Source organism: Pundamilia nyererei, unplaced genomic scaffold (assembly GCF_000239375.1).
Source record: "Pundamilia nyererei isolate P.nyererei 1_Seehausen unplaced genomic scaffold, PunNye1.0 scaffold00091, whole genome shotgun sequence".
NCBI lineage: Eukaryota > Metazoa > Chordata > Actinopteri > Cichliformes > Cichlidae > Pundamilia > Pundamilia nyererei.
Genome location: NW_005187492.1, coordinates 610,603 through 634,397, shown reverse-complemented (window position 1 = coordinate 634,397; position 23,795 = coordinate 610,603). Strand labels below are relative to the sequence as shown.

Sequence of the window (23,795 nt, the reverse complement as noted above, 5' to 3'; positions counted from 1 at the left end):
TAGTTTTACTTAGCTAAATAAGTAAAACTATTACCAGCAGAAACTGTTAATTACTCGTATTGTAGCCTACTAATTTTATATTTTGCTATTAATAAACATTTATTTATAGCACACTAAACTGCAAATTGTATAGCATTGTTACAAAGTTTACATATCAAGTTAATGAGTTTAAACAGTTGAACAATTCCTTTGAGTTTTACAGTTACTTCAAACTAGCTGCTGAACAAATTTCTAGCACATCAAGCTAAAGCTAATTAGCTACTAGCTAGCTAGCAAACATTAACTATTTTTTAAATCAATGACTGTATAAGATTTTTTTCAATATATGGTTTAAACATTGCTTGCTGTGTTTTTTTTTTAAAGTTTAAACTTTATTGTGTGATATTTAGGTCCTCTTGGATTACTGTAAGTCAGTTATTCTGTGTGCTAACTCGCTAACCATGAAAGCTAAAAAGTGACTGAAAGGGATACAGATAGTTTTATCCATATCTGCAAGAAAATCATATTCATGTTTTTCACATGTGAAATAGTCATATATAAGTAATAAAATATGAAAGCATATTACATTTATACAATTTAGGGTTATTGACTATATTCATATTTATTTATTAACCCACATCATAGCTTAACTACACAATAATAAATTAACATAATCTTATAGTACACAGTTAAAAACTGCAATGGGATGACAGCTAAATCTAACACAACATACTGCAAAGATTTAAAGGACAAAGTCAACCCTTCTGCTTAATATTAATGAGGCTTGGAAGTTTAAAAGTCCTTGTCATGAGGGGTTAAAGTGGGATTTGGCAGGTGGGGAACACCAAGATCAAGTCTTAGTCTTAAGAATCACTTTGAAAAAGGGCACATAAGACATTGTTTTGTAAGCTCCAGTAGGTTTTTCCTTGTGTACAACCTGTGATCTTCTGACCTGGGTTTCTACTCTAATATTCATTGCTCTGTCTGATGATGCAACCAACTGAATTCAACAATATCTAAAGCAGATGTTACACAGGCTATATGGCCGATTTCCAACCCCCTAATTAGATACAATAAAGCTAGTATAAAAGGTTTATACCTTGATGTCTGCTACCTTTGATGTAATCTGGTAACATTGCCCTAGCTGTAACCAGTCAAGCGCACTGCATTACTGTAAACTAACCTGCACTAGCCTGAACAGTATATTCTTAAAATTTAAATGACTTAAATTTGTTTTTGCAAGACATTTCACAAAAACATAATTTAGCAACACATCACCTATAGATCCAAAATTTTAATTAAGCACTCTAAAATGAATCAGAAAATTACACATAATTTTTAACTTACTAGTCCATAAAAATGTCACAAGCTGAGCAATGTTTACTTTTGAAAATAACCTTTGATCTTCCTTTCCTTCCTTCCCTTTCTTTCTCTGTCAGTGTCACACATTAACATTTTTCCCCCTGGGAAATACAGAAACTGTCCACTTTTTGAAAAACTGCACGGAAACAGTTGTGTGTGTTTGGTGACATTTGTTAAGTTGATTAAAATGTTGCATTTAAAACTACCTGCCATTTAAAAAAAATGTTACTCTGTTATGCTTACTTCAGTAGCTACCCAGTTGCTAAGTACCACAACAAATTTACTTCTGCACCATGAATGCATCACAGCAACAATAAAAAGAGGGATGTGTTGAAAGTGTAAGTGGGCCTTGGGATGTCAGTTTTTTTCTTGTTACTGAGTAAGTACCACCAAGCTGCCCCTGGCAGCCACCACAGCCTGCAGCACATGAAGAATGAACTCATTCAATAGTGATATACAGTGCTGCCCCATTCCTGATTTTCCTCTTTTTTTCTGTTTGTCACACTTGAGTGTTTCAGATCATCAAACAAATGTAAATATTAGACGAAGATAACACAAGTTAACACAAAATCCTGTTTTTAAATGAAAGCCTTTATTATTAAGTGAAAAAAATGACCCTGTGTGAAAAAGTAAATGGCCCCTAAACCTAATAACTGGTTGGCCCACCCTTAGCAGCAACAACTGCAATCAAGCATTTGCAATAACTGAGTTTACAGCACTGTGGAGGAATTCTGGCAGAATCATCTTTGCAGAATTGTTGTAATTCAGCCACACTGGAGAGTTTTCGAGCATGAACCACCTTTTTAAGGTCATGCCACATGCTAGAATCGAATTCTAGGCCGCTCCGAAGGCTTCATTTCTGGTGGTGTTTTTTGGATCATTGTCCTGCTGCAGAACCAAAGTGTGCTTGAGGTCAGAAGCAGATGGCCTGACAGTCTCCTTTTCTGCTTTTTCTGAAATGTGGTGTTACTTTTACACTAGATGTAATGGGACACACATGTCCCAAAATGTTCAAATTTTGTCTTGTCAGTCCACAGAGCATCTTCCTAAAAGTCTTGGGGATCATCAAGATGTTTTCTCCCAAAACTGAGTTGAGCCATTATGTTCCTTTTGCTCAGCAGTGGTTTTCGTCTTGGAACTTGGCCTTGTAGGTCATTTTTGCCCAGTCTCTTTCTTACTGAAGAGTCATGAACACCTGACCATAACTCAGCCAAGTGAGGCCTGCAGTTCTTTGGATGTTGTTCTGGGGTCTTTTTAAAGTCTTGGATGAGTCGTCCTTGTGCTCTTAGGGTACTGTTCCATGTTTTCACCATTTGTAGATAATGGCTCTCACTGTAGTACCACAGCTTTAGAAATGGCTTTATAAACTTTACCAGACTAAGAGATCTCAATTACATTATTTCTTATTTTTTCACACAGGGCCATGTAGATTTAGATAATTATTTTTTTGCCTAAATAATAAACAGCTTCATGTAGAAAATGCATTTTTTCTTTACCTGCATTATATTTGTATAATATTTACATTTCTTTGATGATCTGAAACATTTAAGTTTGACAAACACACCAAAAAAAAAACAGGAAATCTGGAAAGGGGAAAAGATTTGTTCACCACTGTACAATAACCTGTCTGTCAGATTTAATTACTCGTGCTGTTCCAGATTGTTCCAGCCCACTTTAACCCCTGCTTGTCATGGAAATAGTCAGGAAAGATTACAGCATAAAACACTGGTTCACAATTCCAAATGGTTAAAATAAAGACAACTGAGTGGTTTTATAATTAATATTTATAGAGTTTGAATCTAGTCTTTTTATTTTAAATTTTTGAAAATACTATTATAAGCATTATTACAAATGGGGTTGATTTGTCTTTTCCTTTAAAGCTTTCTTAGAGCTTAAGGAGTGCCATGTTGACTCTACAAACGTAATTATTCTTGCAGGTAGAGGTGAGAAAGAGTATGGGGAATAACTGAAAAACGTATGACTGAAAGCCCTTACCCATGAACCCAAGGACAAGCATGGTCTGGGGGCAGGCTCTCCACTCTTTCAATTATTTTTTTACAAAAAGATGAAAAAGAGAGTGATCTTAAATGAAAGGTAGAGAGGGAATGGTAGAAATTGAAGGGAGGGGTAGCAAGATGTGCTGCACTCTCTGTCCCAAATCCAACTTATGCTTCTTAGAGGGGCTGATCAAGTAATGACATGGGGCTTGTTAGATTAGGTACCTAGGCCAACAGGAAATGAGAAGTGCGGCGAGAGGATCAGCAGAGAGAGAGGAAAAAACAGAGAGGGAGAGAGAGAGAGAGAGAGAGACTGCTGAAAGGGATAAGCAGTGATGGGCAGAGTAAAGTTCAAGTGTCACAGAGTTGGCATATATCAGTGTGCATAAAAAGATGCGCGCAGGGTTGGAGCTCGAGTGTTGAAAGCATGTGAGAGGATGCATAATCAGAGGGAGTAGTTTTCATGTTATGAGTTTGAGGACTTAAAGAGATGAAGGCCAGAGATCAGAACAGTTAAGTCAATACTCAATCAATCAGCCAAAGTCCTACTGCTCAGAAACAGATGGCGTCTTTTTTTTCTTTGTGAAAAATAATGCAGAAATTCCTGTTTTCTCTCTTGCGCTTGTGCAGCACGTTGAAAGGAGAATGCTACGTGTCTCATTCAGTAAAGAGGATTTCACATTGTGCGTCATGCCACGATCGAGGATCTTCCTCTGAAGTCCATTTGAAACATTTACAGCTGCAGTCAAAATTATTCAACCCCTTTATCCTGCTGGTGTAAACAATAAAACTCAAGGGAATCATTTATTTATTCACTATACTGTAGTGAACAAAGACAAAACAGCTTCAAATAATTAAACTTCGACAGGGTCAATCTGTTCAGTTGGGAATCATGAATCACTGTGAATCCATTTCACCTGCTGTGGTTCAGATGAAAGTGACAACAGGTGTGCTGGAGAGGATCACAACAGCGGAATGGTTTTGCATGTGGTAGCCACAGACCATTACTCTCTCTTTATACACTCTGAATGACTTTTCTGCAATTTTGCTTTTTCTTAGTAATCTTGCTGCTACTTTTGCATGAGACAGTACCTGCAGTCCATTCAGGTTGCACATGTAGTCCAGCTTGTCCAGGAGAGCACATCCCCATTCATGTGTACCATTGCAAGAAGCTTTGCTGTGTCTCCCAGAACAGCCTCAAGAGTGTGGAGGAGATACTAGGAAATGGATACAAGGAGGAGAGCTGCATTACTGGTATCTGCTCCTTTGTACGAGGAGTAGCAGGAGGTGATAGATGATAGGGATCGGCATCCTTTAGTGCAGCATGTGTTCACAGACTGACATCATGCAGCCGAACACTAGAACTGGCAGGTCGATCACTGGTGCCCCATTCATTTCACAGATGATGTTGGAAGCATTATAATATTCGCCACAGCATCTTCCGACTCTTTCACACCATCCATATCTGCTATTGTCATATTTTGAGAGAAAAGTCCTACCAGTTCTGCTGTTCTTTGGCAGATGCACAGAGGACAGGTTCTTCTAAAGAACATTTGGGACTAATGCTGCCCTCACGCAGTCTGATTCTGACAGTTTGGTCAGAAACATGCACATACGCGGCCCATTGGAGGTCATTCTGTAGGGCTCTGTCAGCGGTCCTTCTGTTCCTCCTGGCACAAAGGAGCATATACCAGTCCTCCTGGTTGATGCACTTCTACGGCTCTGTCTACGTCCTCATGTAATGACTGATAGACTGTCATGGGAGATGCAAATAACTCTGTTGGCCAGTAGTGAAGAGGGCACCAACACAAAACAAAACTAGAGCAAACTCAATCAGGAGGGATAAGGAGAGAGCAACAATCTGTGGCCACTACAAGTAAAACCCTCTTTCATTTGCACTAAATGTATTCATAATGATCTATCAGTCCTAACTGGACAGACTGATATGCCCGAGGTTTAACGGACTGTGTGCAATACTGTGACGATCAAGCAGTGCATTTTGCTATAATGATTAATATACATTTCTGATAGTTTCTGACAAACGTTCCTGTCTTTTGTGTTCTGCTCCTAATATTCTCCATCCATTCATTCGCTTCCGCTTATCCTTTTCAGGGTTGCGGGGGGCGCTGGAGCCTATCCAGCTGTCATAGGGCGAATGGCGGGGTACACCCTGGACAGGTCGCCAGTCTGTCGCAGGGCTAACACACAGGGACAGACAACCATTCACATTCACTCGCACATTCACACCTAGTGGCAATTTGGATTATCCAATTAACCTATCCCCACAAGCTGCATGTCTTTGGACGGTGGGAGGAAGCCGGAGTACCCGGAGAGAACCCACGCAAACACGGGGAGAACATGCGAACTCCACACAGAAAGTGTTGGAATTGAACTCAGGACCTTCTTGCTGTGCGGCGACAGTGCTAACCACCGTGCCACCGTGCTGCCCCTAATATTCTCATATTCACTAATATTGAATTCACTAATATTCCTTTCCTTTTGTGCTGCAGCTGTTTTGCTTAAATCTCACTGATGATTTTAAAAGGGATTTAAATCCGGGGACATGTTTCCTGAACCAGTGTTTTAACATTTAGAAGTGCTGGGGTCACCCCCTTCCCAGAAAAACTCATCATTAAGAAAGTACAGCTTTCTTCCAACGATCTAAGATGCTTTGCTCTGTAACAGAGTACCAAATCTCCACGTCTTATGGTCTTTTTGGCAGGCTTTGACCATGTGTTCCAATTCACTTTCATCACTTCAATAAAACAATTCTCTGAACTCAGCAGGATTATGTGATTTGGTTCTTGCATATTCAAGTTGTCATCTATGTGTTTTTTGTGGATAAACTGAGACGAGCAAGGTTTCTGTTATTTCTGTTAGCGGGTTATTTTTTTCCTAGTTGTTATTTTTAAATGTGTGATTTTGCTAAACTTTGAAACTTGATTAACTAAGTATGTGACCATAATAACAACTGGTGGCCCTTTTTTAAAAGATACAGTTAGTTCCATAATTAAAGACAACATTTTTGTACTTTTGCCTCTTCAGAGGATTTAAAATCAAACGGTTAAGATGTGACGGAAGTGCAGACTTTCAGCTTTAATTTAAAGGGTTGCACAACAAATTTAGCATGAACTTTTCAGGAATTACAGCCATTTTTATACATAGTCTACTATTTTCAGAGGCTTAAAATAGTTCCATCAAGCGGTTTTATGGCTGATTTCTTGTTATTTCATGAAACAAAGCAGATGTAATATGTGAAGTTTCAAGGTGTTGAATTTATATCTTATAGCTTTTCATGGTGATTTTAAACATGAGGCACAAAGAGATTTCAGGAAAAGTGGGAGAGGCTGAAAAAAAACAGAATAAACCCATCAGAGAGCGAAAGCTTCAGGAGTGACTAAATAACAATCTGGTACAATCTTAAGAAAGAAAGAAGAAACAAATTGATCAGCTCACCAAGACCAAAAGGCCCATAGACTACAGAAAACAACTAAAGTGGATGATGACAGAATTATTTCCATGGTTGAAAACAGAAAAAAAACCCCTCTTTGATCAGATCAAACCAAGATTAACTTGTACCAGAATGACAGGAAAATAAAAATATGGAAAAGGCGAGAAACAGTTCATGATCCAAAGCATGCCACATGATCTGTCAAACATGGTGGAGACAAGGTTATATCGTGGGCATGTAAGGTGGACAGTGGAACTGGGTCACTATTGTTTTTTGATGATGTGACTGCTGCTACACTCTCTGCTCAAATTCAGCCTAATGCTGCAAAACTGATCAGGCAGTAAAGTGCAAATGGATGATGACCAAAAGCAAACTGCAAAAGCATCCCAAGAGTATCTCAAGGCAACGAAATTGGGTATAGAAAATAAATGTGATGCTGAGAGGTGCAAACAAGCAACAACTGAAGGTGGCAGCAGTAACGGCTTAGCAGAGCATCTTAAGGGAGGAAAAACAGCTTCTGATCCTCTGAAAATGGGAGACTATAAAAAATATCTGTAATTCCTCAACAGTTAATTCAAAGTTTTTGTTAAATAGCTGACTTATTGATTATGATTAATAATGATATTATTTTGAAAGTCTCAGGATAACATTAAACCCAAGCAGAGGCTATTTTTCTTTGGTCTTGTTTAGTTGTCTTTGGTCTTGTTCTCCTGTTCTCAGGCTTCAAACAACCCAAACACCTTGGTGTGATGGCTGAGAGGAAAAATACTGGGGAAAAGGGCATCAAAGCACTTGCTCTTCCCTTCTTGTCTTTGACTGCTGCACAGTTTCTATAAGGCTATGAATTCCTCTGGTCTTTCATTTTTGACACAGCATGAAAACGCATATAGAGATTTACAGTCAGAAAATTAAGCGGAATATGGAAAGTGACCTGGTCCAACATACTGGAAGAGTTTCCGCTATCCTATTGTATTCTCAGTATGATAACTCTTTCTGGAAATTAGTTTGAATAACTCTTCCTGTTGTGAAACACTAAGTTAATGAATAATAGAAATAAAAACACTTTTGCTCAGGTATTACCATGTTTACCTCTGAGACATTCATCTTTAATGGGAGACATTCTGAACCCATGTTGCTGAGGTAAAGCCAAAGTGAAACCAGCTTCTTTAAGGATGGCTCTGTTCCATCAGTTGCATCAGTGAAACACCACAGCAAACTAGCAACAACAGCAGGAACCTGAAATGATCAGTGTGCTTTTTCCTGCCACAGTATGACGCCTGTGAAACAGGTCCTTACAGTCTTTGTATAATCACCAGAGCACACTGCTCGATGGGGACTTTTTTTTCAGTGCTGATGCAAAACCTGGGCAAACATAACCTGAAAGGATGAACATGACATCAAGTGAGCAAATATGGAGTGGGTGGAGAGTTGTTTTTGCAGGCAGGAGGGGGCACGAGTAATTTAAGTTTAGGCATTGCGTGCTGGGAAAATACTTACTCTGCATTGGAGAGAAGAAGACCTCAGACATGGGTGCAGCCTTGGTCCATTTGTACTGAGGGACAGGCTTTCCATGACTGGACTTACAGCTCAGAGTCACATTGCCCTTCATCACTGGGTTCCCTGTCATGGTGCACACTGGGGGAGAAGGAGGGACTGGGCAGAGGGACAGATAATGTTAGTGATTTAAAACATGTGCGATAAGAAGCTACACCAGCAGCCCCATTTAGTGAACTTCTATGGTAGTTGTAATGCAGCGCCAGCGATGTGGAAATGTCTCAGGGCAGTAGCCACGCCGCAAAAAAAAGGTACGTTTCAATCTGCTGCTGGAGGATGACATAACAACCTGAGAGCCCAGCGAATCCCTAAACAGCAGATGAGTTTTATGTGGACAGTGCTTTCTCATATAAATATATGATTTTTGACAGACTGGTCTAATCCTAAATCCTTTAAAATATGCTTAGCATTTACTTCGCCTGAACTTCCAAATCCGAGGAAGTGTGTGAGCTGCACTGCAGACTTTCTGATTACATCTAACCTTTGAAATTCCTCTGACGCTGCGGACCATTACCTTTGACATTAAGGCTCATCTCCCCAGAAATGCCAGGAGCTCCGGGGATGATGACAATACACGTGTAGCGACCAGAGTCGGATTCCTGGGTGTTATTGATGTAGATGGAGAGGTTGGTCGAGGGCATGGCCACACTGAAGCCCACTCTTTTTGTGAACTCGTTCTGACCGTGTCCGACCTCACCTGAGCTAAAGTTTATCACCTGCACGGAGAGAACACGTCCACAGAAACACAGACATCACTACATCGATATGGATTATTTCATTCAAATGAACATTTTTTTGAATTCTGCCTGATATTAAGATGTGCAGATTACCATGTCCTTCATAAAGATAATCCTGGCATCTACAGATGGTGGATGTTGAATTTTAGCCTGATTTTCTGTTTGAGATAATCTCACAGGCATCGGAAACTGTTTAGATAACATTAATCATATAAACACACACAAACATAGTGCATGTGCAGGCATGTGCAAGTTCACTAGCAGCGTGTGCTATGTAAGAGAGGTACAGCACAATGTTGGGCTCAAGTGTCATTAGAGGCATATTGTCCTTCCTAACGCCCTCCCCTTCTTCCTTCCACTATGAATTAGACAGTGGCTTTAGAAAAAATCCTAATCTCTACATATCAACATGTTTTACAAATCTCTATGGGTGAGTCAGAATGTAACATTGTCATGCAATGCAACATTACTCTCTTCCTCTTGCTTAAATTAAACAATAAGAAGATCTAAACACAGCTTTAAATACAGTCTTTAAACTGATATTGTATGATAGAAAATAATCTACGCAAAGTAGTTCAGTTCGTTGTTTGAGCTCTAATAGTTTTTGCATTAGATGTAAAGCTTCTGTAGCGCTTGCCAGAGAACCAACCAGCAAACCGTACTTTACTCTAATCCCTTTAAAGAGGCTCTCGATTGTCTTTGCACCAGAGGTCAGAGCAGCTATTCAGCACAACGTTACACTGCTTCGGCTGTTCCCTTCTCACCTGCTTGGACTCGTTCCCAGAGAAGTACCAAATGACAGAGTTTTTGGAAATGTCTGCGCTGGGGCTGTACCACGCTTGTAACACCACCATCTGGCCTTGTACCACCTCCATCTCTTTTCTGGGGAACTCCACCTTCTTTGTGTCACCTGGAACCAAAACAGTGATAACAAGGGTTTAAAAAGCACTTCTTATCATGACCTCGACGGAGCAGCTGAACAGCAGCCTTGACTGCTTTTTGCAGAAAGCCAGGTTGCTATGGCAACACAATAAGTCAGTTTAACTTTTGCGTTTGTTTTATTCGACTTATTTCTGGGGATTAGATTGAATCCATTTTTTGCAGGGCTCCAACAAGAGATCATTATTTTGCAGTCATGGAAGATATCAAAGATATTCACATAATAATATTAGGGAGAGAGAAGCAGCACTGACTTTCACTGATATAAGAAGCTGAAGCAATAATTTTTAATAATACTTTGGTATAAAAATCACCCTGATTCTATTTTAAGTTGTCTGAATATCAATAATCCGTTTTCTTTTGTTTTTGTTCTGTAAATGTCTGCCATTGTCATGGCCATGTAAGAGATATTAGTTGAGTGATTTTAACCATCTTTTTTCGCAGCAATTGTTTTGATCTGCAATATGAAAAGAACTACTCAGGAAACCAGAACATCAGAGACGTAGCAGCTCATCCATCTCATGATCCTTCACAATTCCCAGGTTATTGCCCGTCATATGACAAATGTGAGTTGACCTTGAACACAACTTGTGTATTTTTAAGTAAGTTTCACTAAAATCTGGCCACGACTAGAACAGGAGGACTAGTAAACGGTGGCATAAGTGGCGTATGCTCATCGTTCTTTAAACTGGATGAACCAAAATTAGCGGCATAAAAACTTTTGAACAGCACAAAAACAATAACTAAAATTGTCAAATGACTTAATGGCTTCATTGTAACATCTTCATATGTAGTAAAAACTCAATGATAACATTGCAGAAGGTGGAGATTACTACTCTAGTTTCTCTGATCTGAGCACTCTTGACAATTTTAATTTAAATCAGTATCTCTTAAGTTATTTTCTATGGCAAAACAAGCGGACATTAGTGCTGCCAAATCAACAAAGATCTAAATGACCACACACCCAGCCTCTAAATTCTCAAATTTAGTCTTCATAAAAGATTTACACTACAGTAGGTTAAGTCTCTACTGTTCTGCATGGGAAACGAGCAAATGGTGAAGGAGAAAAACAAACTTAACCCTTCGTATCAATACATGAAAATTGTAAAAATTGTAACTCTTTATTTTTATTGGAGGATATTAACGCTTTTCTTTTCACTTGTTTGCCCCCCCCCCCTCCCACACACACACACACACACCACCCACCAGCAATGTTTCATTGTTAAGATGCAAATGAAAACGCTATATTTGGTTCTTCATCTGCATCTGATACAGGTTTAAGAGGTAAAGAAAGTAGAATTTTGGCTTATCTCAAACTAATTTCATCAACCAAAAGTCAAATTTACAAGTGTCCACTATCTCACTACTGTTAACATTCGGATGAAGCTGATGTGGTTGGAAAATGCTACCTCTTAAACTCTTAAATACATTTGCACATAGAAAAGAAACCAAAGACGAAACGACGGAGGTGGAATGATGATAATGAAGCAGTCATGGTGATATGAAGACAGGTTGTGGGAAACGATAACACAAAAGAGATCTTTTTGAACTCACAGGGTGCCCAGTCACCCGAACCAGACACCTGAAGCTGGATCAACTGATCCCAGCAGCTGGTCTCCGTCTGAGTCTCCAGTTTGGAGCTTGCTTTAAAAGCTAAAGCCAAGGACGTGAAAAAGACCCACTGCTGCTATATCCTTTAAATGCTGCAAATGAAACAGTGAAAAGTGTCCCTCCTGCGCTCAAATGGATGGCAGGGCGTAGCAGAGAGGAATGGGAGGCAGCGTTATGATCCATAGATATCCAGCTGAGATCCCCACATCTGTTCATGCAGACACGCCTTCCTTCTCTCCCACAGTGAAGCCATGCAGGGGCAGGAGAATTAGTCAGAGGGTGGTGGTGTGGGCACAGATGGAAAGGAGGAAAGTGTGTGTGCATGTATAAAGCACCAAAAAATGAAACAGAACTTGTTTTGGGGTTTTTTTTCACATGCACTTTTTCCTGCAGTGACTCAGTGCTTTCTTTTTCCTCCTGGGACAATGTGACCCCGCAAGTGTGGTGCTCCTATCCCTTAATTTCTCAATCTCTGAATCTGGTAAGTCCTTCTGACTAATCCCTCAACAATCTCAGACTCAATCCTCTCACCTCATGTGAGCAAAAGAGCTCAGCTGTACACAGATATGATGTAACACACGGTCATTTCTCCCACCAATACCAGGGTCACGATCATCACAGCAACATGTAGGCTTTTCAATTACAAAACTGTGGGGTGGTTACGGGGTTAGGGTGACCTCAGCTGAACCTGTTTGCAAATGATGCAATCAGAAACATTAGATAGAAGAAAATTATCTAAAAAATATTTTTCAAGGCAGAAAGCAACTTGACTCCTGCATCCAACCCTAACACCTCTTATGTCGGGTGGATTTTTTGGATTGCGATCACGTGGTGCACATGAGGGGCAGTGCAGTTTGATCTCCCTTTGGGTGAATGTGCAAATACACAGGTGAACCTTGACCTTTCAGTAGGCTGTACTGAAACTAATAAGACCCTTAAATGTATCAATCCTACAGAGGCACGCTTACAATTAGTAGATGTAGCAGAGCTGCTCATTCATACTCAAACTGAAGCTCATCATCTGTTGGCATCTAATCGCATAAATATTGAATGCTAAAATGCGGACACAGTGTTGGTTGTAGATAAAAGGGACGTCACCAACTGAGGGGAGATCTACCCTGCTTTTATTTTTCATCAACACATGTAAAGATGTCAAAAGCTGTGATTTATACTGTGACATGTAAACGAAAGGAAAACATTCTTCCTGTTTGTTCCTCATTTGCTCGTGCCAGCCATGTTGAGGAGTAAAGCCATCTATTGGGCATGTGTGCATGAGATTAATATCTTTATCGCCATCATCATCACCACCGCCATGCCCATATCAGCCGTCAGATCAGCCTGTTTTTGATTGGTAATGTACAGCAGCCCAGGGTGCAGCGAAATCATCTATTTTCAGATCTGAAACATAGATTTTCCCCTCGCAAATCCTGTTAGCTCTCTGATTTCATTTCCACCAGCTATCGTCTTTACTGTCATGCCCATCAATAAAGCAATATGTACGTGCTGCAACAATTGTGTAATATTATTGCATAAATGGTCTTGTTTGTGATGCAGCTGTGTGGCGTATCTCCGACTTCTCTAAATGGTCACATGCTCAGTGTATGCTGATCAAAATACAGCGTGTACAGAAGGCCCAATTAGAGAGGACCAGCTTTTTTCTGCAGGTCGCTTTTTGCTATGAATTGCTGCAGAGAGCTTGCAGAAGCAGTGCATGCAAACAGCATTTCTGAATGATACACGGAGATTTTGTGATGAAGCGCGATAATAACCTGTAGTCTTCTAAGTCCAGACTATTCTTGTGCTTCTTTGAGCAGGTTTATCCTCAGAACTGTGTCATTCAATTGTTTATTAAATGAAGTAAAATCTTCACTAATCCGTGCCTGTCTCCATCTGGGATGAGTCTGTGTGTGTGTATGTGCGTATGTGTGTGTGTGTTTGTCTGTATGTGTATGTCAGTAGACTCAGATACAAAGGCTGTTCAACATGTGGATATGGATATAAATCAACTTAAATCCCTCACCAGAGGTAAAAAATCTGGAAAAGCTACTAATAAAGGAGGATACTGGAGGAAATGAGACTAGGTAGCCTCAGCTAACCTTGCCCTAATTATATTTTCCTAAAGGCTATTGTTCAGCCTAGCCACGCTTTGATTCTGCTAATAGGATTCTTTCCTTTATGAATAAATAACATTTAAAAAAATATATAATATTATTATTTTTCCTGAGGGGCATCTTGGTGGATTCTCAGCTGCAAAAGCATTTCAGATGGCAACGAAACTGTACTAACAAAACAGAATAGAACAACAAGCCCAGTCAACCATATCACGCATGCTGGAGCTGGAGCACAATTAGGAGACCAAATGTGTTTCCTGTAGTACCGACAGTCGTCCATAGGGGGAAGCACTTTCATATGAAACCAGAGATCCTCTGATGGTAGTTAAAACCCCAGTGGAAACCATCATTTCGCCAGAGCAGCTAAATTTAAGTCCCAGCAGATGAATAAATAACTGTAAACAGATGCAACGCAGTAAGTAAGTAATCACAGACTTATATAAAAATGAAATGTTGAAAAAGCAGCCTCGGCAAGTGTCTAAAAATACACAAACTAGTGCCTCACTTACTCAGATATGTGTAATTAGCATGTCTAACAGGGCATCCAAACCTAGTTTTGCTGTGTTATGATCAAATGAAGGATTAAAAGTCGCCCCCCCCGCCTTCCACCTCCAAGCCCTCAGGTAGCCATGTAGGCCTGTGTGAAGATAAACTGATCCTCTTTAACCAGCCTTACTCTATCTCTCCGAGTAATCTCTGCTTCCACCCATGTCTTTCCCTCATGTGAGTCTCTCTCTGGAGCTAAAGGTTTAGCTGAGGCTGATATTAACTCTTGATTTCCACCTCTTCCCCCCCCTTTTTTCATAATCAAAACAGCAGAGCGGGGCTTTAGCTGTAAAATGACCTAACAAACAATATATTTGAATTTTAATTAGACGGTAAACACAATCTCACATTTTCATGACCTTTTTTAATCACTATTCCAATGTTATTAACCATTCAACGAGCTTTTATGCTGTAGGTTACATTCACCAACTCACACAAGCACATTTTTAAACCACCTATTTAATGTGTACAACTCTTATCTATAGAAAACTGGAGGAGTCAGTCAGAACCACTGACCTTCTTACATATTTAGTTTAATCTGTTGTTTCTTTCATTTACATTCATTAAAACCATAAAACCACTGAAAATGCCCTGAAGCAACACAAAACAGAAAATCGAAGGTCATATGGTGCTGAATCTGTGAGCACTTCATGTATGTAAATGAAGAGGAGGCAAGTGAATAAATGAAATTGGGAGAAGTAGAAGGCAAAGAAGGTGGATGATTTTAAAGACCTGGGGTCAAGCATCCTAAGTGAGAGACAAGCGTATAAGAGAGGTGAAGAAGAGAGTGCAGGCAGAGAGGTGTGGGTGGAGATGAATGTCAAGAGTGATTTGTGACAGACTGAGAGAACCAGGAATGAAAGGGAAGGTTTACAAGATAGTAGTGAGACCTGCTGTGATGTATGGTTTAGATACGGCGGTGATAAAAAAAAAAAGGAAAAAACAGGAGGCTGAGCTGGAGATGGAAGAGTTGAAGATGTTAAGATTTCCACTGGGAATGATCGGCATGGACAGGACTAAAAATGAGTACATCAGAAGGACAGCTCAAGTTGAGCAGTTGGGAGACAAGTTACAGAGGCAAGGGTGAGAAAGTTTGGACATGTGCAGAGGAGAAATAATGGATTTATGAGACAAAGGATGTTGAAGACGGAGCTGCCAGGCAGGAGGAAAAGACGAAGGCCACTTCAGTCCATCCAAAGATTGACTGGATTGAATCCAATAGAAGGTGTTGTGGATAGGCGTAGCTTTGGGTCACGTGGTGTCAGTAATAGTGGTTGCTATATCACCTGTTCACGGCCCGAGGGAAATTTTGTGAATGAGTGGGTGATGGGGGAAGTCGACTTTTGCTGACCGCTCAAGCTTGGAATGTTTTTCGATCACTGTTTTTCTACGGATTTTAAGGATTTGATAACAAATAAAGGAGAACTTTAACTAACGTTTTAAACAGCGAGCGTGTCAACATTATTCCCCTATTCAGCTGCTCAGCGACTCAAAGGCTTGACAGTCGCCAATAGAAGGCATGCAGATGACTAGTGTGGCAAAAGAGGATGCTAGGGATGCTTTATTGGTACAGTTATGGCCCCGTCATATCAACTGGGCATTTTTTAAACACCACAGCATACCTATTCATCTTCTGATGGCTGCTTCCAGCAAGATAACATAGTATGTCACAAAGCTCAAATCATCTCCAAGTGGTGTACTGAACATGATAATGAGTTCACTGTACTCAAACGGCCTCCACAGTCACCAGATCTCAATCCAATAGAGTTACTTTGGGAACAGGAGATCTGCAGTAACTGTGTGATGCTGTCATGTCAATATGGACCAAAATCTGAGGAATGTCTCCAGCACATGGTTGAATCTGCTTGTGGTGAGGCGTGGTCGGTGGTGCCGTACGGACGCACCTGCACGGCATCCGCAATCATGCCCGCCTGTTAAAACACGGGGACGGGAGCGGGTCAGGAGCAGTGGAGGCGCCGCTCCAGCCAGTGGTGGACAAGGTGCCAGAGGGTCCGTGCCCGCTGGAGGTGGAGGAGCCGCTCCAGCCAGAGATGGAGGTGTACGAGGGTCCGCTCCAGCTGGGAGCGGTGGAAGAACCATGTGGGGAGACGGAGGTCCCCGCGCCAGTGGAGCCTGCTTGATCCGGGTGCGAGGTTGAGGCACGGACTGCCCCGGAGCAACGGATGCTGGTCCAGCCGCCTGAGAGCAGGGGCTCACGACTGTGTCTGCAGGGTCGTGCCGGCTTGTCAGGTGGCCGGCCTCCGGACCAGCGTCGCTGCCATCACTGGAGGTGTGGCCGGCCCCCGGAAGAGACACACAGCCCTGTGGTGAGGTGTGGTCGGTGGTGCCGTGCGGACGCACCTGCATGGCATCCGCAATCACACCCGCCTGTTAAAACATGGGGACTCATGGGTTGGTGGAGGATTGTGTTGTGGTGTGATGTGCGGCTGCCAGCCTGTGAGCTGCAGCTGGCGCAAATAAAAATGGCTCAAAGCAACAACCTGTGGTCCCGCCGTGCCTTATTCACACCACACAGCTCTATGGAGAATTATACGGCAAAAGGGGCCCAACCTGATACTAGTAAGGCATAGTAATAAGTGTCTAGTGAGTGTATACAGTAATCTAAGGGAAGTGTCCAAATTCCATTATAATTTCTTATTATATTATGTGATACATATTGCCATCATTCTCCCACAAATGATTATCTGAAAAGGAGCGGCTGTAATATGGTTAGTTTGAAATCTGTGAAGTGACTTTCAGTAATTTTCAGAATTTAATCCAGAAGGTCCAACAGCGTTTGGAAAGTCTTCAAGAGTCATATTCCTATTTTATTTATACCCACAGTGAAGAGTCAACAAGATCTTAGTCAGTAGACCTTCTCTATACACTCAGCTGAAAAGGACAACTGTAAGACACCAAAAGCCAGTTGACTAAACATCTCAAAGACTGTTTGTGTGTGTTACTCAGATTTGCCATAGTGGAGGTGATATAACCACAGGTGTTTCTCAGAAACAGAAAAATACATAATAACAACTCCTTTTATACCTGATACTACCTGAAAAGAGAAAACAAGATTAAAATGAGTCTTTCATTTTTATGTATGCAGTTTTATGTTACTGTACATATATTATACTAATAATATACCAAGCAAAACCTTCTGGAAAACTGCTTAAAAATCAGGTTTTGGGGAATAAACAAACACAAGTATCTTAATCAAAAGCCACATGAAAAAATCAGTGGCAGCTGACAAATTTCCATCATTTCCCATAATGTATAGCGTGATATATTTTACGCCACATGTTTAATTAAAATGGAGATCATATGTTTGCACTCACAGCTGGTCTGAACATAAATAATTAAAAACACCACACTCATTTTGCTCATTACAATCTTTCATCACACTGGCTGATTAACAGATCTCAATGACCTTGAGCTTTACTTTTATCGAGAAGTTCAGCAAGTGAGAAAGCCATTGCAAAGTGATTTTCCAGATTTTTTTTTTAAAGTCAAACAAGGACAAACATGAACAAAGATTAAAGCGGAGCCAGAAAAAAAATGGGTTATTCTCTGATTTTGTCTTTTGACAGACAGGACCAGCAGGAATGTAGGACAACAAAATAGCCTTGTTGGTGTAAAACTGCATACTGGACTGACCCTACAGGCTTCAAGCAGATGGTGCTTCAATAATAAATATTTGGGGAAGGCTCCTTTAAATTGGATTACATTAGTGTAATCTCTGCAGCTATTTTAAACCATTTTGAGTGTGCTATCTCATCACAGTAGCTTTAATCCCTCTTAACTTTTGATTGTGTTTAAATTGATTCTCCTCGCACACATGGCTCCCAACTCCCACAACCTCCCTCTGGTTCTCACAGCAAAGTCGTTTTACTCTCACATGCAAAAGCAGACACATGTGTAGTCATGCACACACACAAATATACACACACACATGTAAAACTGAAGACTGTTTTTACAGTATCACCTTGAGGTCGTAGCAGAAGCAGCGGCCCACTCACATTAGAAAGGTGGCAGCTGAGAACATGCAGCATTGTTTCCCACTGGACTAAATTTAGTTTGAGTGAATGTGGAAATATTCGGGTGAAAGTAAACATTAACACAGGCCTAGAAACCAGTCTGTCACAATCTGGCAACCAAACTGGTCAAACTGCCCCCACTGGATCAGGAAAACCTTTTTGCAATTGCTTTGGTAGCCAACAATAACTGCATCCTCTACTTTGAGTGAAACTTTGAAAAGTATGATGAAAACCAGAAACAGAGACTAGGTACCTTAAAAGGAAATGCTGCACTTTTTGTTGGCTACAGCGCTGCAGGGCTTTTACTTAAGGTCTATGTTTTCTGTTTCTGATAATCAGGCAACCACAACAATCTGATAGTGACCAAAACAATGCAAAGAAGGATTTTGATGCAGTGTGCGCTTTGCTATCACTTTCACTTAGCGAGGTTTCTGGTTTTTCCTAACTAGTTCTCGAACAAATTCCACATGATATCACATGAGAAACCTCTACATACTGATTGTGGCCCATGTACACAGAAATAATACTGTCCACTATGATTAAAGTATCCACTGTAATTAGAGCATTAACCATATTTTTAAAGCAGGCGGAAGCTAAGCTAGGCTAGGCTAAGCTAAGCTAACTGCCAGGCTGACCAAAGAGTTAAAATGGTATTAAAGTTTTCTGGTTAACTTTAACCCAACCTAAAGTTAAGTTAAAGTTTAAGTGATTATCACCATCTTTTTATGTTATCTTGTGGTATGCGCCATCTCATGTAAAGCTGTTGAACTGAGGATTAAACTGGGTTTGACTTTAAAAGATTAAATTGTAAATTTAAATCAGTCAGAAAAACCACAGTTACGTTTATTTTAATCCAAATTATTGAGCGCTATTTTCCACTTTTAAGAGGGACGAAAAGTCTGCGTTATGACATTAGAGTGACAGGCGGTGGAGCATCAGTCATTCTACAACTTATGGCAGACCCGAGTTCAACAAGTCACAGATTTTTACATACCATTTTTAAATATGTTCTTAATTCAAAGAATGTGGCTCTGGATCATTTCTCATTATGGTTATCAAGAAAAACCTACGTAACTATATTCCCGCCACCACACTGTCATACTTGTATGTTTCCCAGTTTGGCTGGTAATTGACTCGACGGGGTAAAAGACATCTTTGGCGTTATGATTTCTATTAATGACTTTTTCTATTTTAACTTTTGACTCAATAACTGCCGAGTTCCAAACCTGCTCTGGCATTAACGTCAGCACAAAAACTTTAAAAAGCTCCTGTAGGTGTAATGTGTAGTTGGCCAAGGAATTTGATCCATTTAGTGTAGCAAGCTGTACGTAATAACGTAGCCAGTGGGTGTCAGTATCAGTTGAAAAAAGACTCCTTTAAACATAAACATGAGAAGCAATAAAAACCGGAGAGCCATGACCCTTCATGTCCTCTCTGACACTGCATTCTGCCAACACAAAGGTAAATACGAGGATCAGTTGCCTCTAAAGCACTGAGGCAAACGCTGCGTGATATATTGTACGCTTAAATCATCTAAAATGAGATTACTACCATTACAACCTTTGATAATAATCATTATTCACAAAGCTCGCATCAGTGAAAACTAAATAGAGATCAGTAAATTTTCACCGTACTACTTCTCTTCTTTCCCCTCCTCTCTTAAGGAGTGTAACAACAGGTCAGTCAGAGAACCGTTGCACACGCTTGGCTTTTTGTCCTTTGACTCTTATCCTGAAAGCCCTACATGTCTTCTTACAGCCCTGACATACAGAAAATTTAACCGCAATGCTCTTTTTTGTGAACACAGCGCAATACAAGAAACTGGGAAGCAGAGGAACAGTTTTCTATAGTCAGAGAAAGAAGGAGGGTGCAGTGGGCTGAGGCTTTGATCACATGCAAATACCGCTCACACAGGGGATATAGGTGTTTATGTGGGAAAACAAAGACTTCTATTGTAGGACAACTTCTGTGACTTATGCAAGTTGAACTGAAAAAAAAAGGGTAACATCTGTACATGTTGGCATTAATGTATCACTTGTATAAATGTTCCAAACTGGTAAAAAAATTAGCTGAATATGACCACAGTAGCTGTTGTGGTGACTTGGTTTGTCTGATTTGAATTAGCGGATGCCAGCCAGAAGCCTTTTCATCCCAGCTGTCCATCTCGAGTCCCGCAGTGCACTTCCTAACCCCTCTTCCAGCCAGCTCTTGGGTCCTCGTGGCAGGGAATGAAAGGCAAGCTGAGAGCTTAAATGGGTCTGCAATGTTACACCACAACAGAGCCCATAACCACCATGCTACCCCTCACACCATCTCGGCTCTTTGAAGAAGATATTTATAAACCATTAGTGTGGCAGCAGGGTGAGGCTTGGCTGTTCTATCTCCCAGATCTGTCATGTGTTACCATGCACAAGGCGAGCTGTGCTGACAAGAGTGACAGGGTGAGGGCTGAAAGGGCCTCTGCTGAACAAGTCCAGGGTCGAACATGACGGCTAAGGCCCCCTCTTGCCACTTTACTGCCTGTGGGACACGGGGAGGGCTTAATGCAGTCAGACTGTAATTAAGAAGCTGAGTGATCTGATTTCAGATTTCCACTGAGCACTCGGCTGAGAGGAATTACAGGATGAGGCTCATAATCTGTATACAACATCAGATGCCTCACAAGTTCATCACAGGAGGACGTGCAGGGTGAGAAGTAAATTAGATGCTGCTTTCACTTTCTGGAGACTGGAACAGTCGTCTTTCTCGTGTCTGTTTATTAAGGAACAGTTTGAGTTTTTTTAGCACTAACACTATTTAGATGAATCTCTTCGTATCAGCTTAAGTACAGATGTGTCAATATGGTCACTTATAGATGTAGCTGATGTATTTACAGGTTATTACAGGTTTACAGTTAGTAATGATCACAGAATTTCTTGACAAAGCATAATAAGCCTATGCTACAGTGGTTCCTCAGAGACCCCAGACACCAAAGGTCTGTGTTTAAAATTCTCCCAGATTTTAAGATGTCAACCTGAAAGCAGGATTTAAGACTCAGAAGGCCATGGTATAAACAGAAAAAAAAGATGTCCTGAATTCAACTTTTACCAGACAGACTTAGGGCAAGTGTCAAATCCTAACCAGAGGGTTTTTTTTGAAGTGCAATCCAATCGATATATGTGACTTTGAAGTTCCTAATCAATGTGATCAGCAGGATGGAGCCTTTTAACTGATGCACAGACCACATCTGCCTTCACATCTTCTGTCTTTAATATGTGCCTTTAACAGACGTGTAAAGCACGCATTTAACAAATGTTGTGGCTATCAGCCACACAGGCCTAGAGACCAGTTGGCAACTCACTGTCAATCTTCAGTTGCTAAGGAAAAAAGCCGACTGGCAAGTGGTTGTTTTCTGTTGCTAGGTGAAATCAGCCACAAAGAAGGTACTGCACCAGAATCCTCCTTTTGTTGATAGTAGATTGCTGAATTCACTGTTGTTTGCATGAAAGATGTCAACTTATCTCCAAAAAGTGGTTAACTACAACCAAACGCTAGTGAAATTTGAAAAAGTTCAACACAAGTTTTTTTAAAATGTCGTACCACTTCCACCATAAGGTTTCAAAAGGTGCAACTCTTACTTTGAAGGCAAACAGTCTTTGTTTCCTGTTTGCATTGCACTTTTTCATGTTTTACTGCCACTCTGTGAGTAACTGCCAAGTCTTTGCAGACAAGGGTCGCACAATTCATATTAATCGCAATAACAATTTCAGCTTCCCACAAGTGAAGATGATCGAGTGACACTGAAAATATGCACGCCACCAAAAGAAGACAAAGCAAAAGCAAAAGCAAACCAAGCGCTCCCTCAATCAATGTACGGCCACGTATCTGCAGATGTCAATGAACCTTGTAGTTTTCTGGGCTAGTTTGAATGAGTAACTGTCATGGTCCGTGACTCAGTGATTTTGTGTATTTATTGATGTTGTTATTATTATTATTATTATTATTTGTGGACTGTTTTGAGATGGTTTGTAGTTTGGGGTTTTGGGTTTCTGGGCTTGTGCTCCCTCTGTTGGCCCCTGGTGTTAGTGTTCCCCTGTCTCGTCAGGTTAATCAGGTCTCCCACCTGTGTGTGATTTCCCAGTGTCCCTCTGTGTATTTATAGTGTGTGCCTGCCTGTGTTCCTCGTCTGTATTCATCCTCTGTGTTCATTCCCTGTGATTCTTGCATTCCTTCATTTCCTGTTTTATTGTGAAGGTCTTCATTCCATGTTCAGGGATTCCCTCAGTCCAGTGTCGTGTTCTCCCTCATTCCTAACTGTGTATTTCTGTGTGTTAGTTCAGGTTTCAAGCTTCACAGTTTAGATTAGTTTTGCATTTCTTTGACAGTCCAGCCATAAATCTGAGTTCTTGTGTTAAATCCTGCCTGGCGAGTCTGCTTTTCGGTCCAATCCTGCCTGCGCCACACACAGTTTATGACATTATGTCTGAAAATCTGACAAACCAAAGTCCAGTATTCTCGCTTATTTTAGCTCTGGCTCTTTAGATCATTATAGTGAACCGCTATATTCATTTTCTAAATACTAATCTTAGTTCTTTGTAGGTACCATGTAGTGTACTGTAGTGACCAAAACAGTTGTGCCACATAAAATGAGCTTAAGCTCTCTAAAACTGGGAAGCTGGGAAAACATTTCTTTGATCCATCAATACTATGCAAATATTATTTATTTCAGTTTTGACCTGTACATTTGGTGGAAAAAATGAAAGTAATTTCATATCATACGAAACCTTTAATAAAAAAAATCCAACCTCTGTAAAATCGCTAAACTATCACACCACACAACTATCCTTTTGAGGATAAAAGTCCCATTTGAAATATGCTAATACGCCCTATATCTCAATGTCTATCTTTACCTTAAGCATATAAATGACGTGATCAATAATTAACACCTGATGGACATGCCATTACATAGGCTGAATCTATATTTTAAAAAATCCTAATTATAGCATGCTATTTTAACATGTATCTAGGAGATAGGTAATATAAATCACTTCATGCATTCCCATAGAGCACACATGAGTCAAAGTTTGAAGTAGTTTAGTATTTCACAACAAAAGTGTGTATAAAGTCTGTAGCTTTTAACAACGAACTGGACTTGAATATATAATGAAATCATTATATAAAGCTTCAAAGAGACAGGCATCAAGAAGAGACAGGATCAGATGGTCGGTAGTGATGACCCTGTTGGGCATCATCCCTTTCCATACATATCCAACTGTCTGAATTATGCAGATGAATACAGCTGACACTTTCGCCCACCTACCCACATGTTCACCTACAGAATCGCTGAAGGGTCTGGCCAAAGGTGAGAGTAGCAACAGGAAAAGACTCTAATCTAACTAACACGAGCAAAGTTTTTTGTCTTTCATTCTGTTCTCTCATAATTTTGAGCAATCAATCATATTAGACTCATTACCTGGTAACAGAAAGCTAAAAAA

General features: G+C 40.5%; 1 protein-coding gene across 2 annotated transcripts in view; it reads right to left on the bottom strand.

Annotated features, from left to right (window-relative positions):
- The window catches only part of esamb (endothelial cell adhesion molecule b), a 53,585-nt gene that overhangs the window by 5,682 nt on the left and 24,108 nt on the right, over positions 1-23,795 (bottom strand). The window contains exons 1-4 of one of the 2 annotated variants that reach the window (XM_005739312.1): positions 19,392-19,453; positions 9,845-9,990; positions 8,858-9,059; positions 8,287-8,442 (exon numbers count right to left, since the gene is read on the bottom strand). In XM_005739312.1, coding sequence (XP_005739369.1) covers positions 8,287-8,442; positions 8,858-9,059; positions 9,845-9,955 — 469 coding nt within the window. In that variant the 5' untranslated portion in view covers positions 9,956-9,990; positions 19,392-19,453. Of the gene's footprint in view, positions 1-8,286; positions 8,443-8,857; positions 9,060-9,844; positions 9,991-19,391; positions 19,454-23,795 lie in introns of those variants that run through there. The other variant, XM_005739311.1, reaches the window with a different exon arrangement.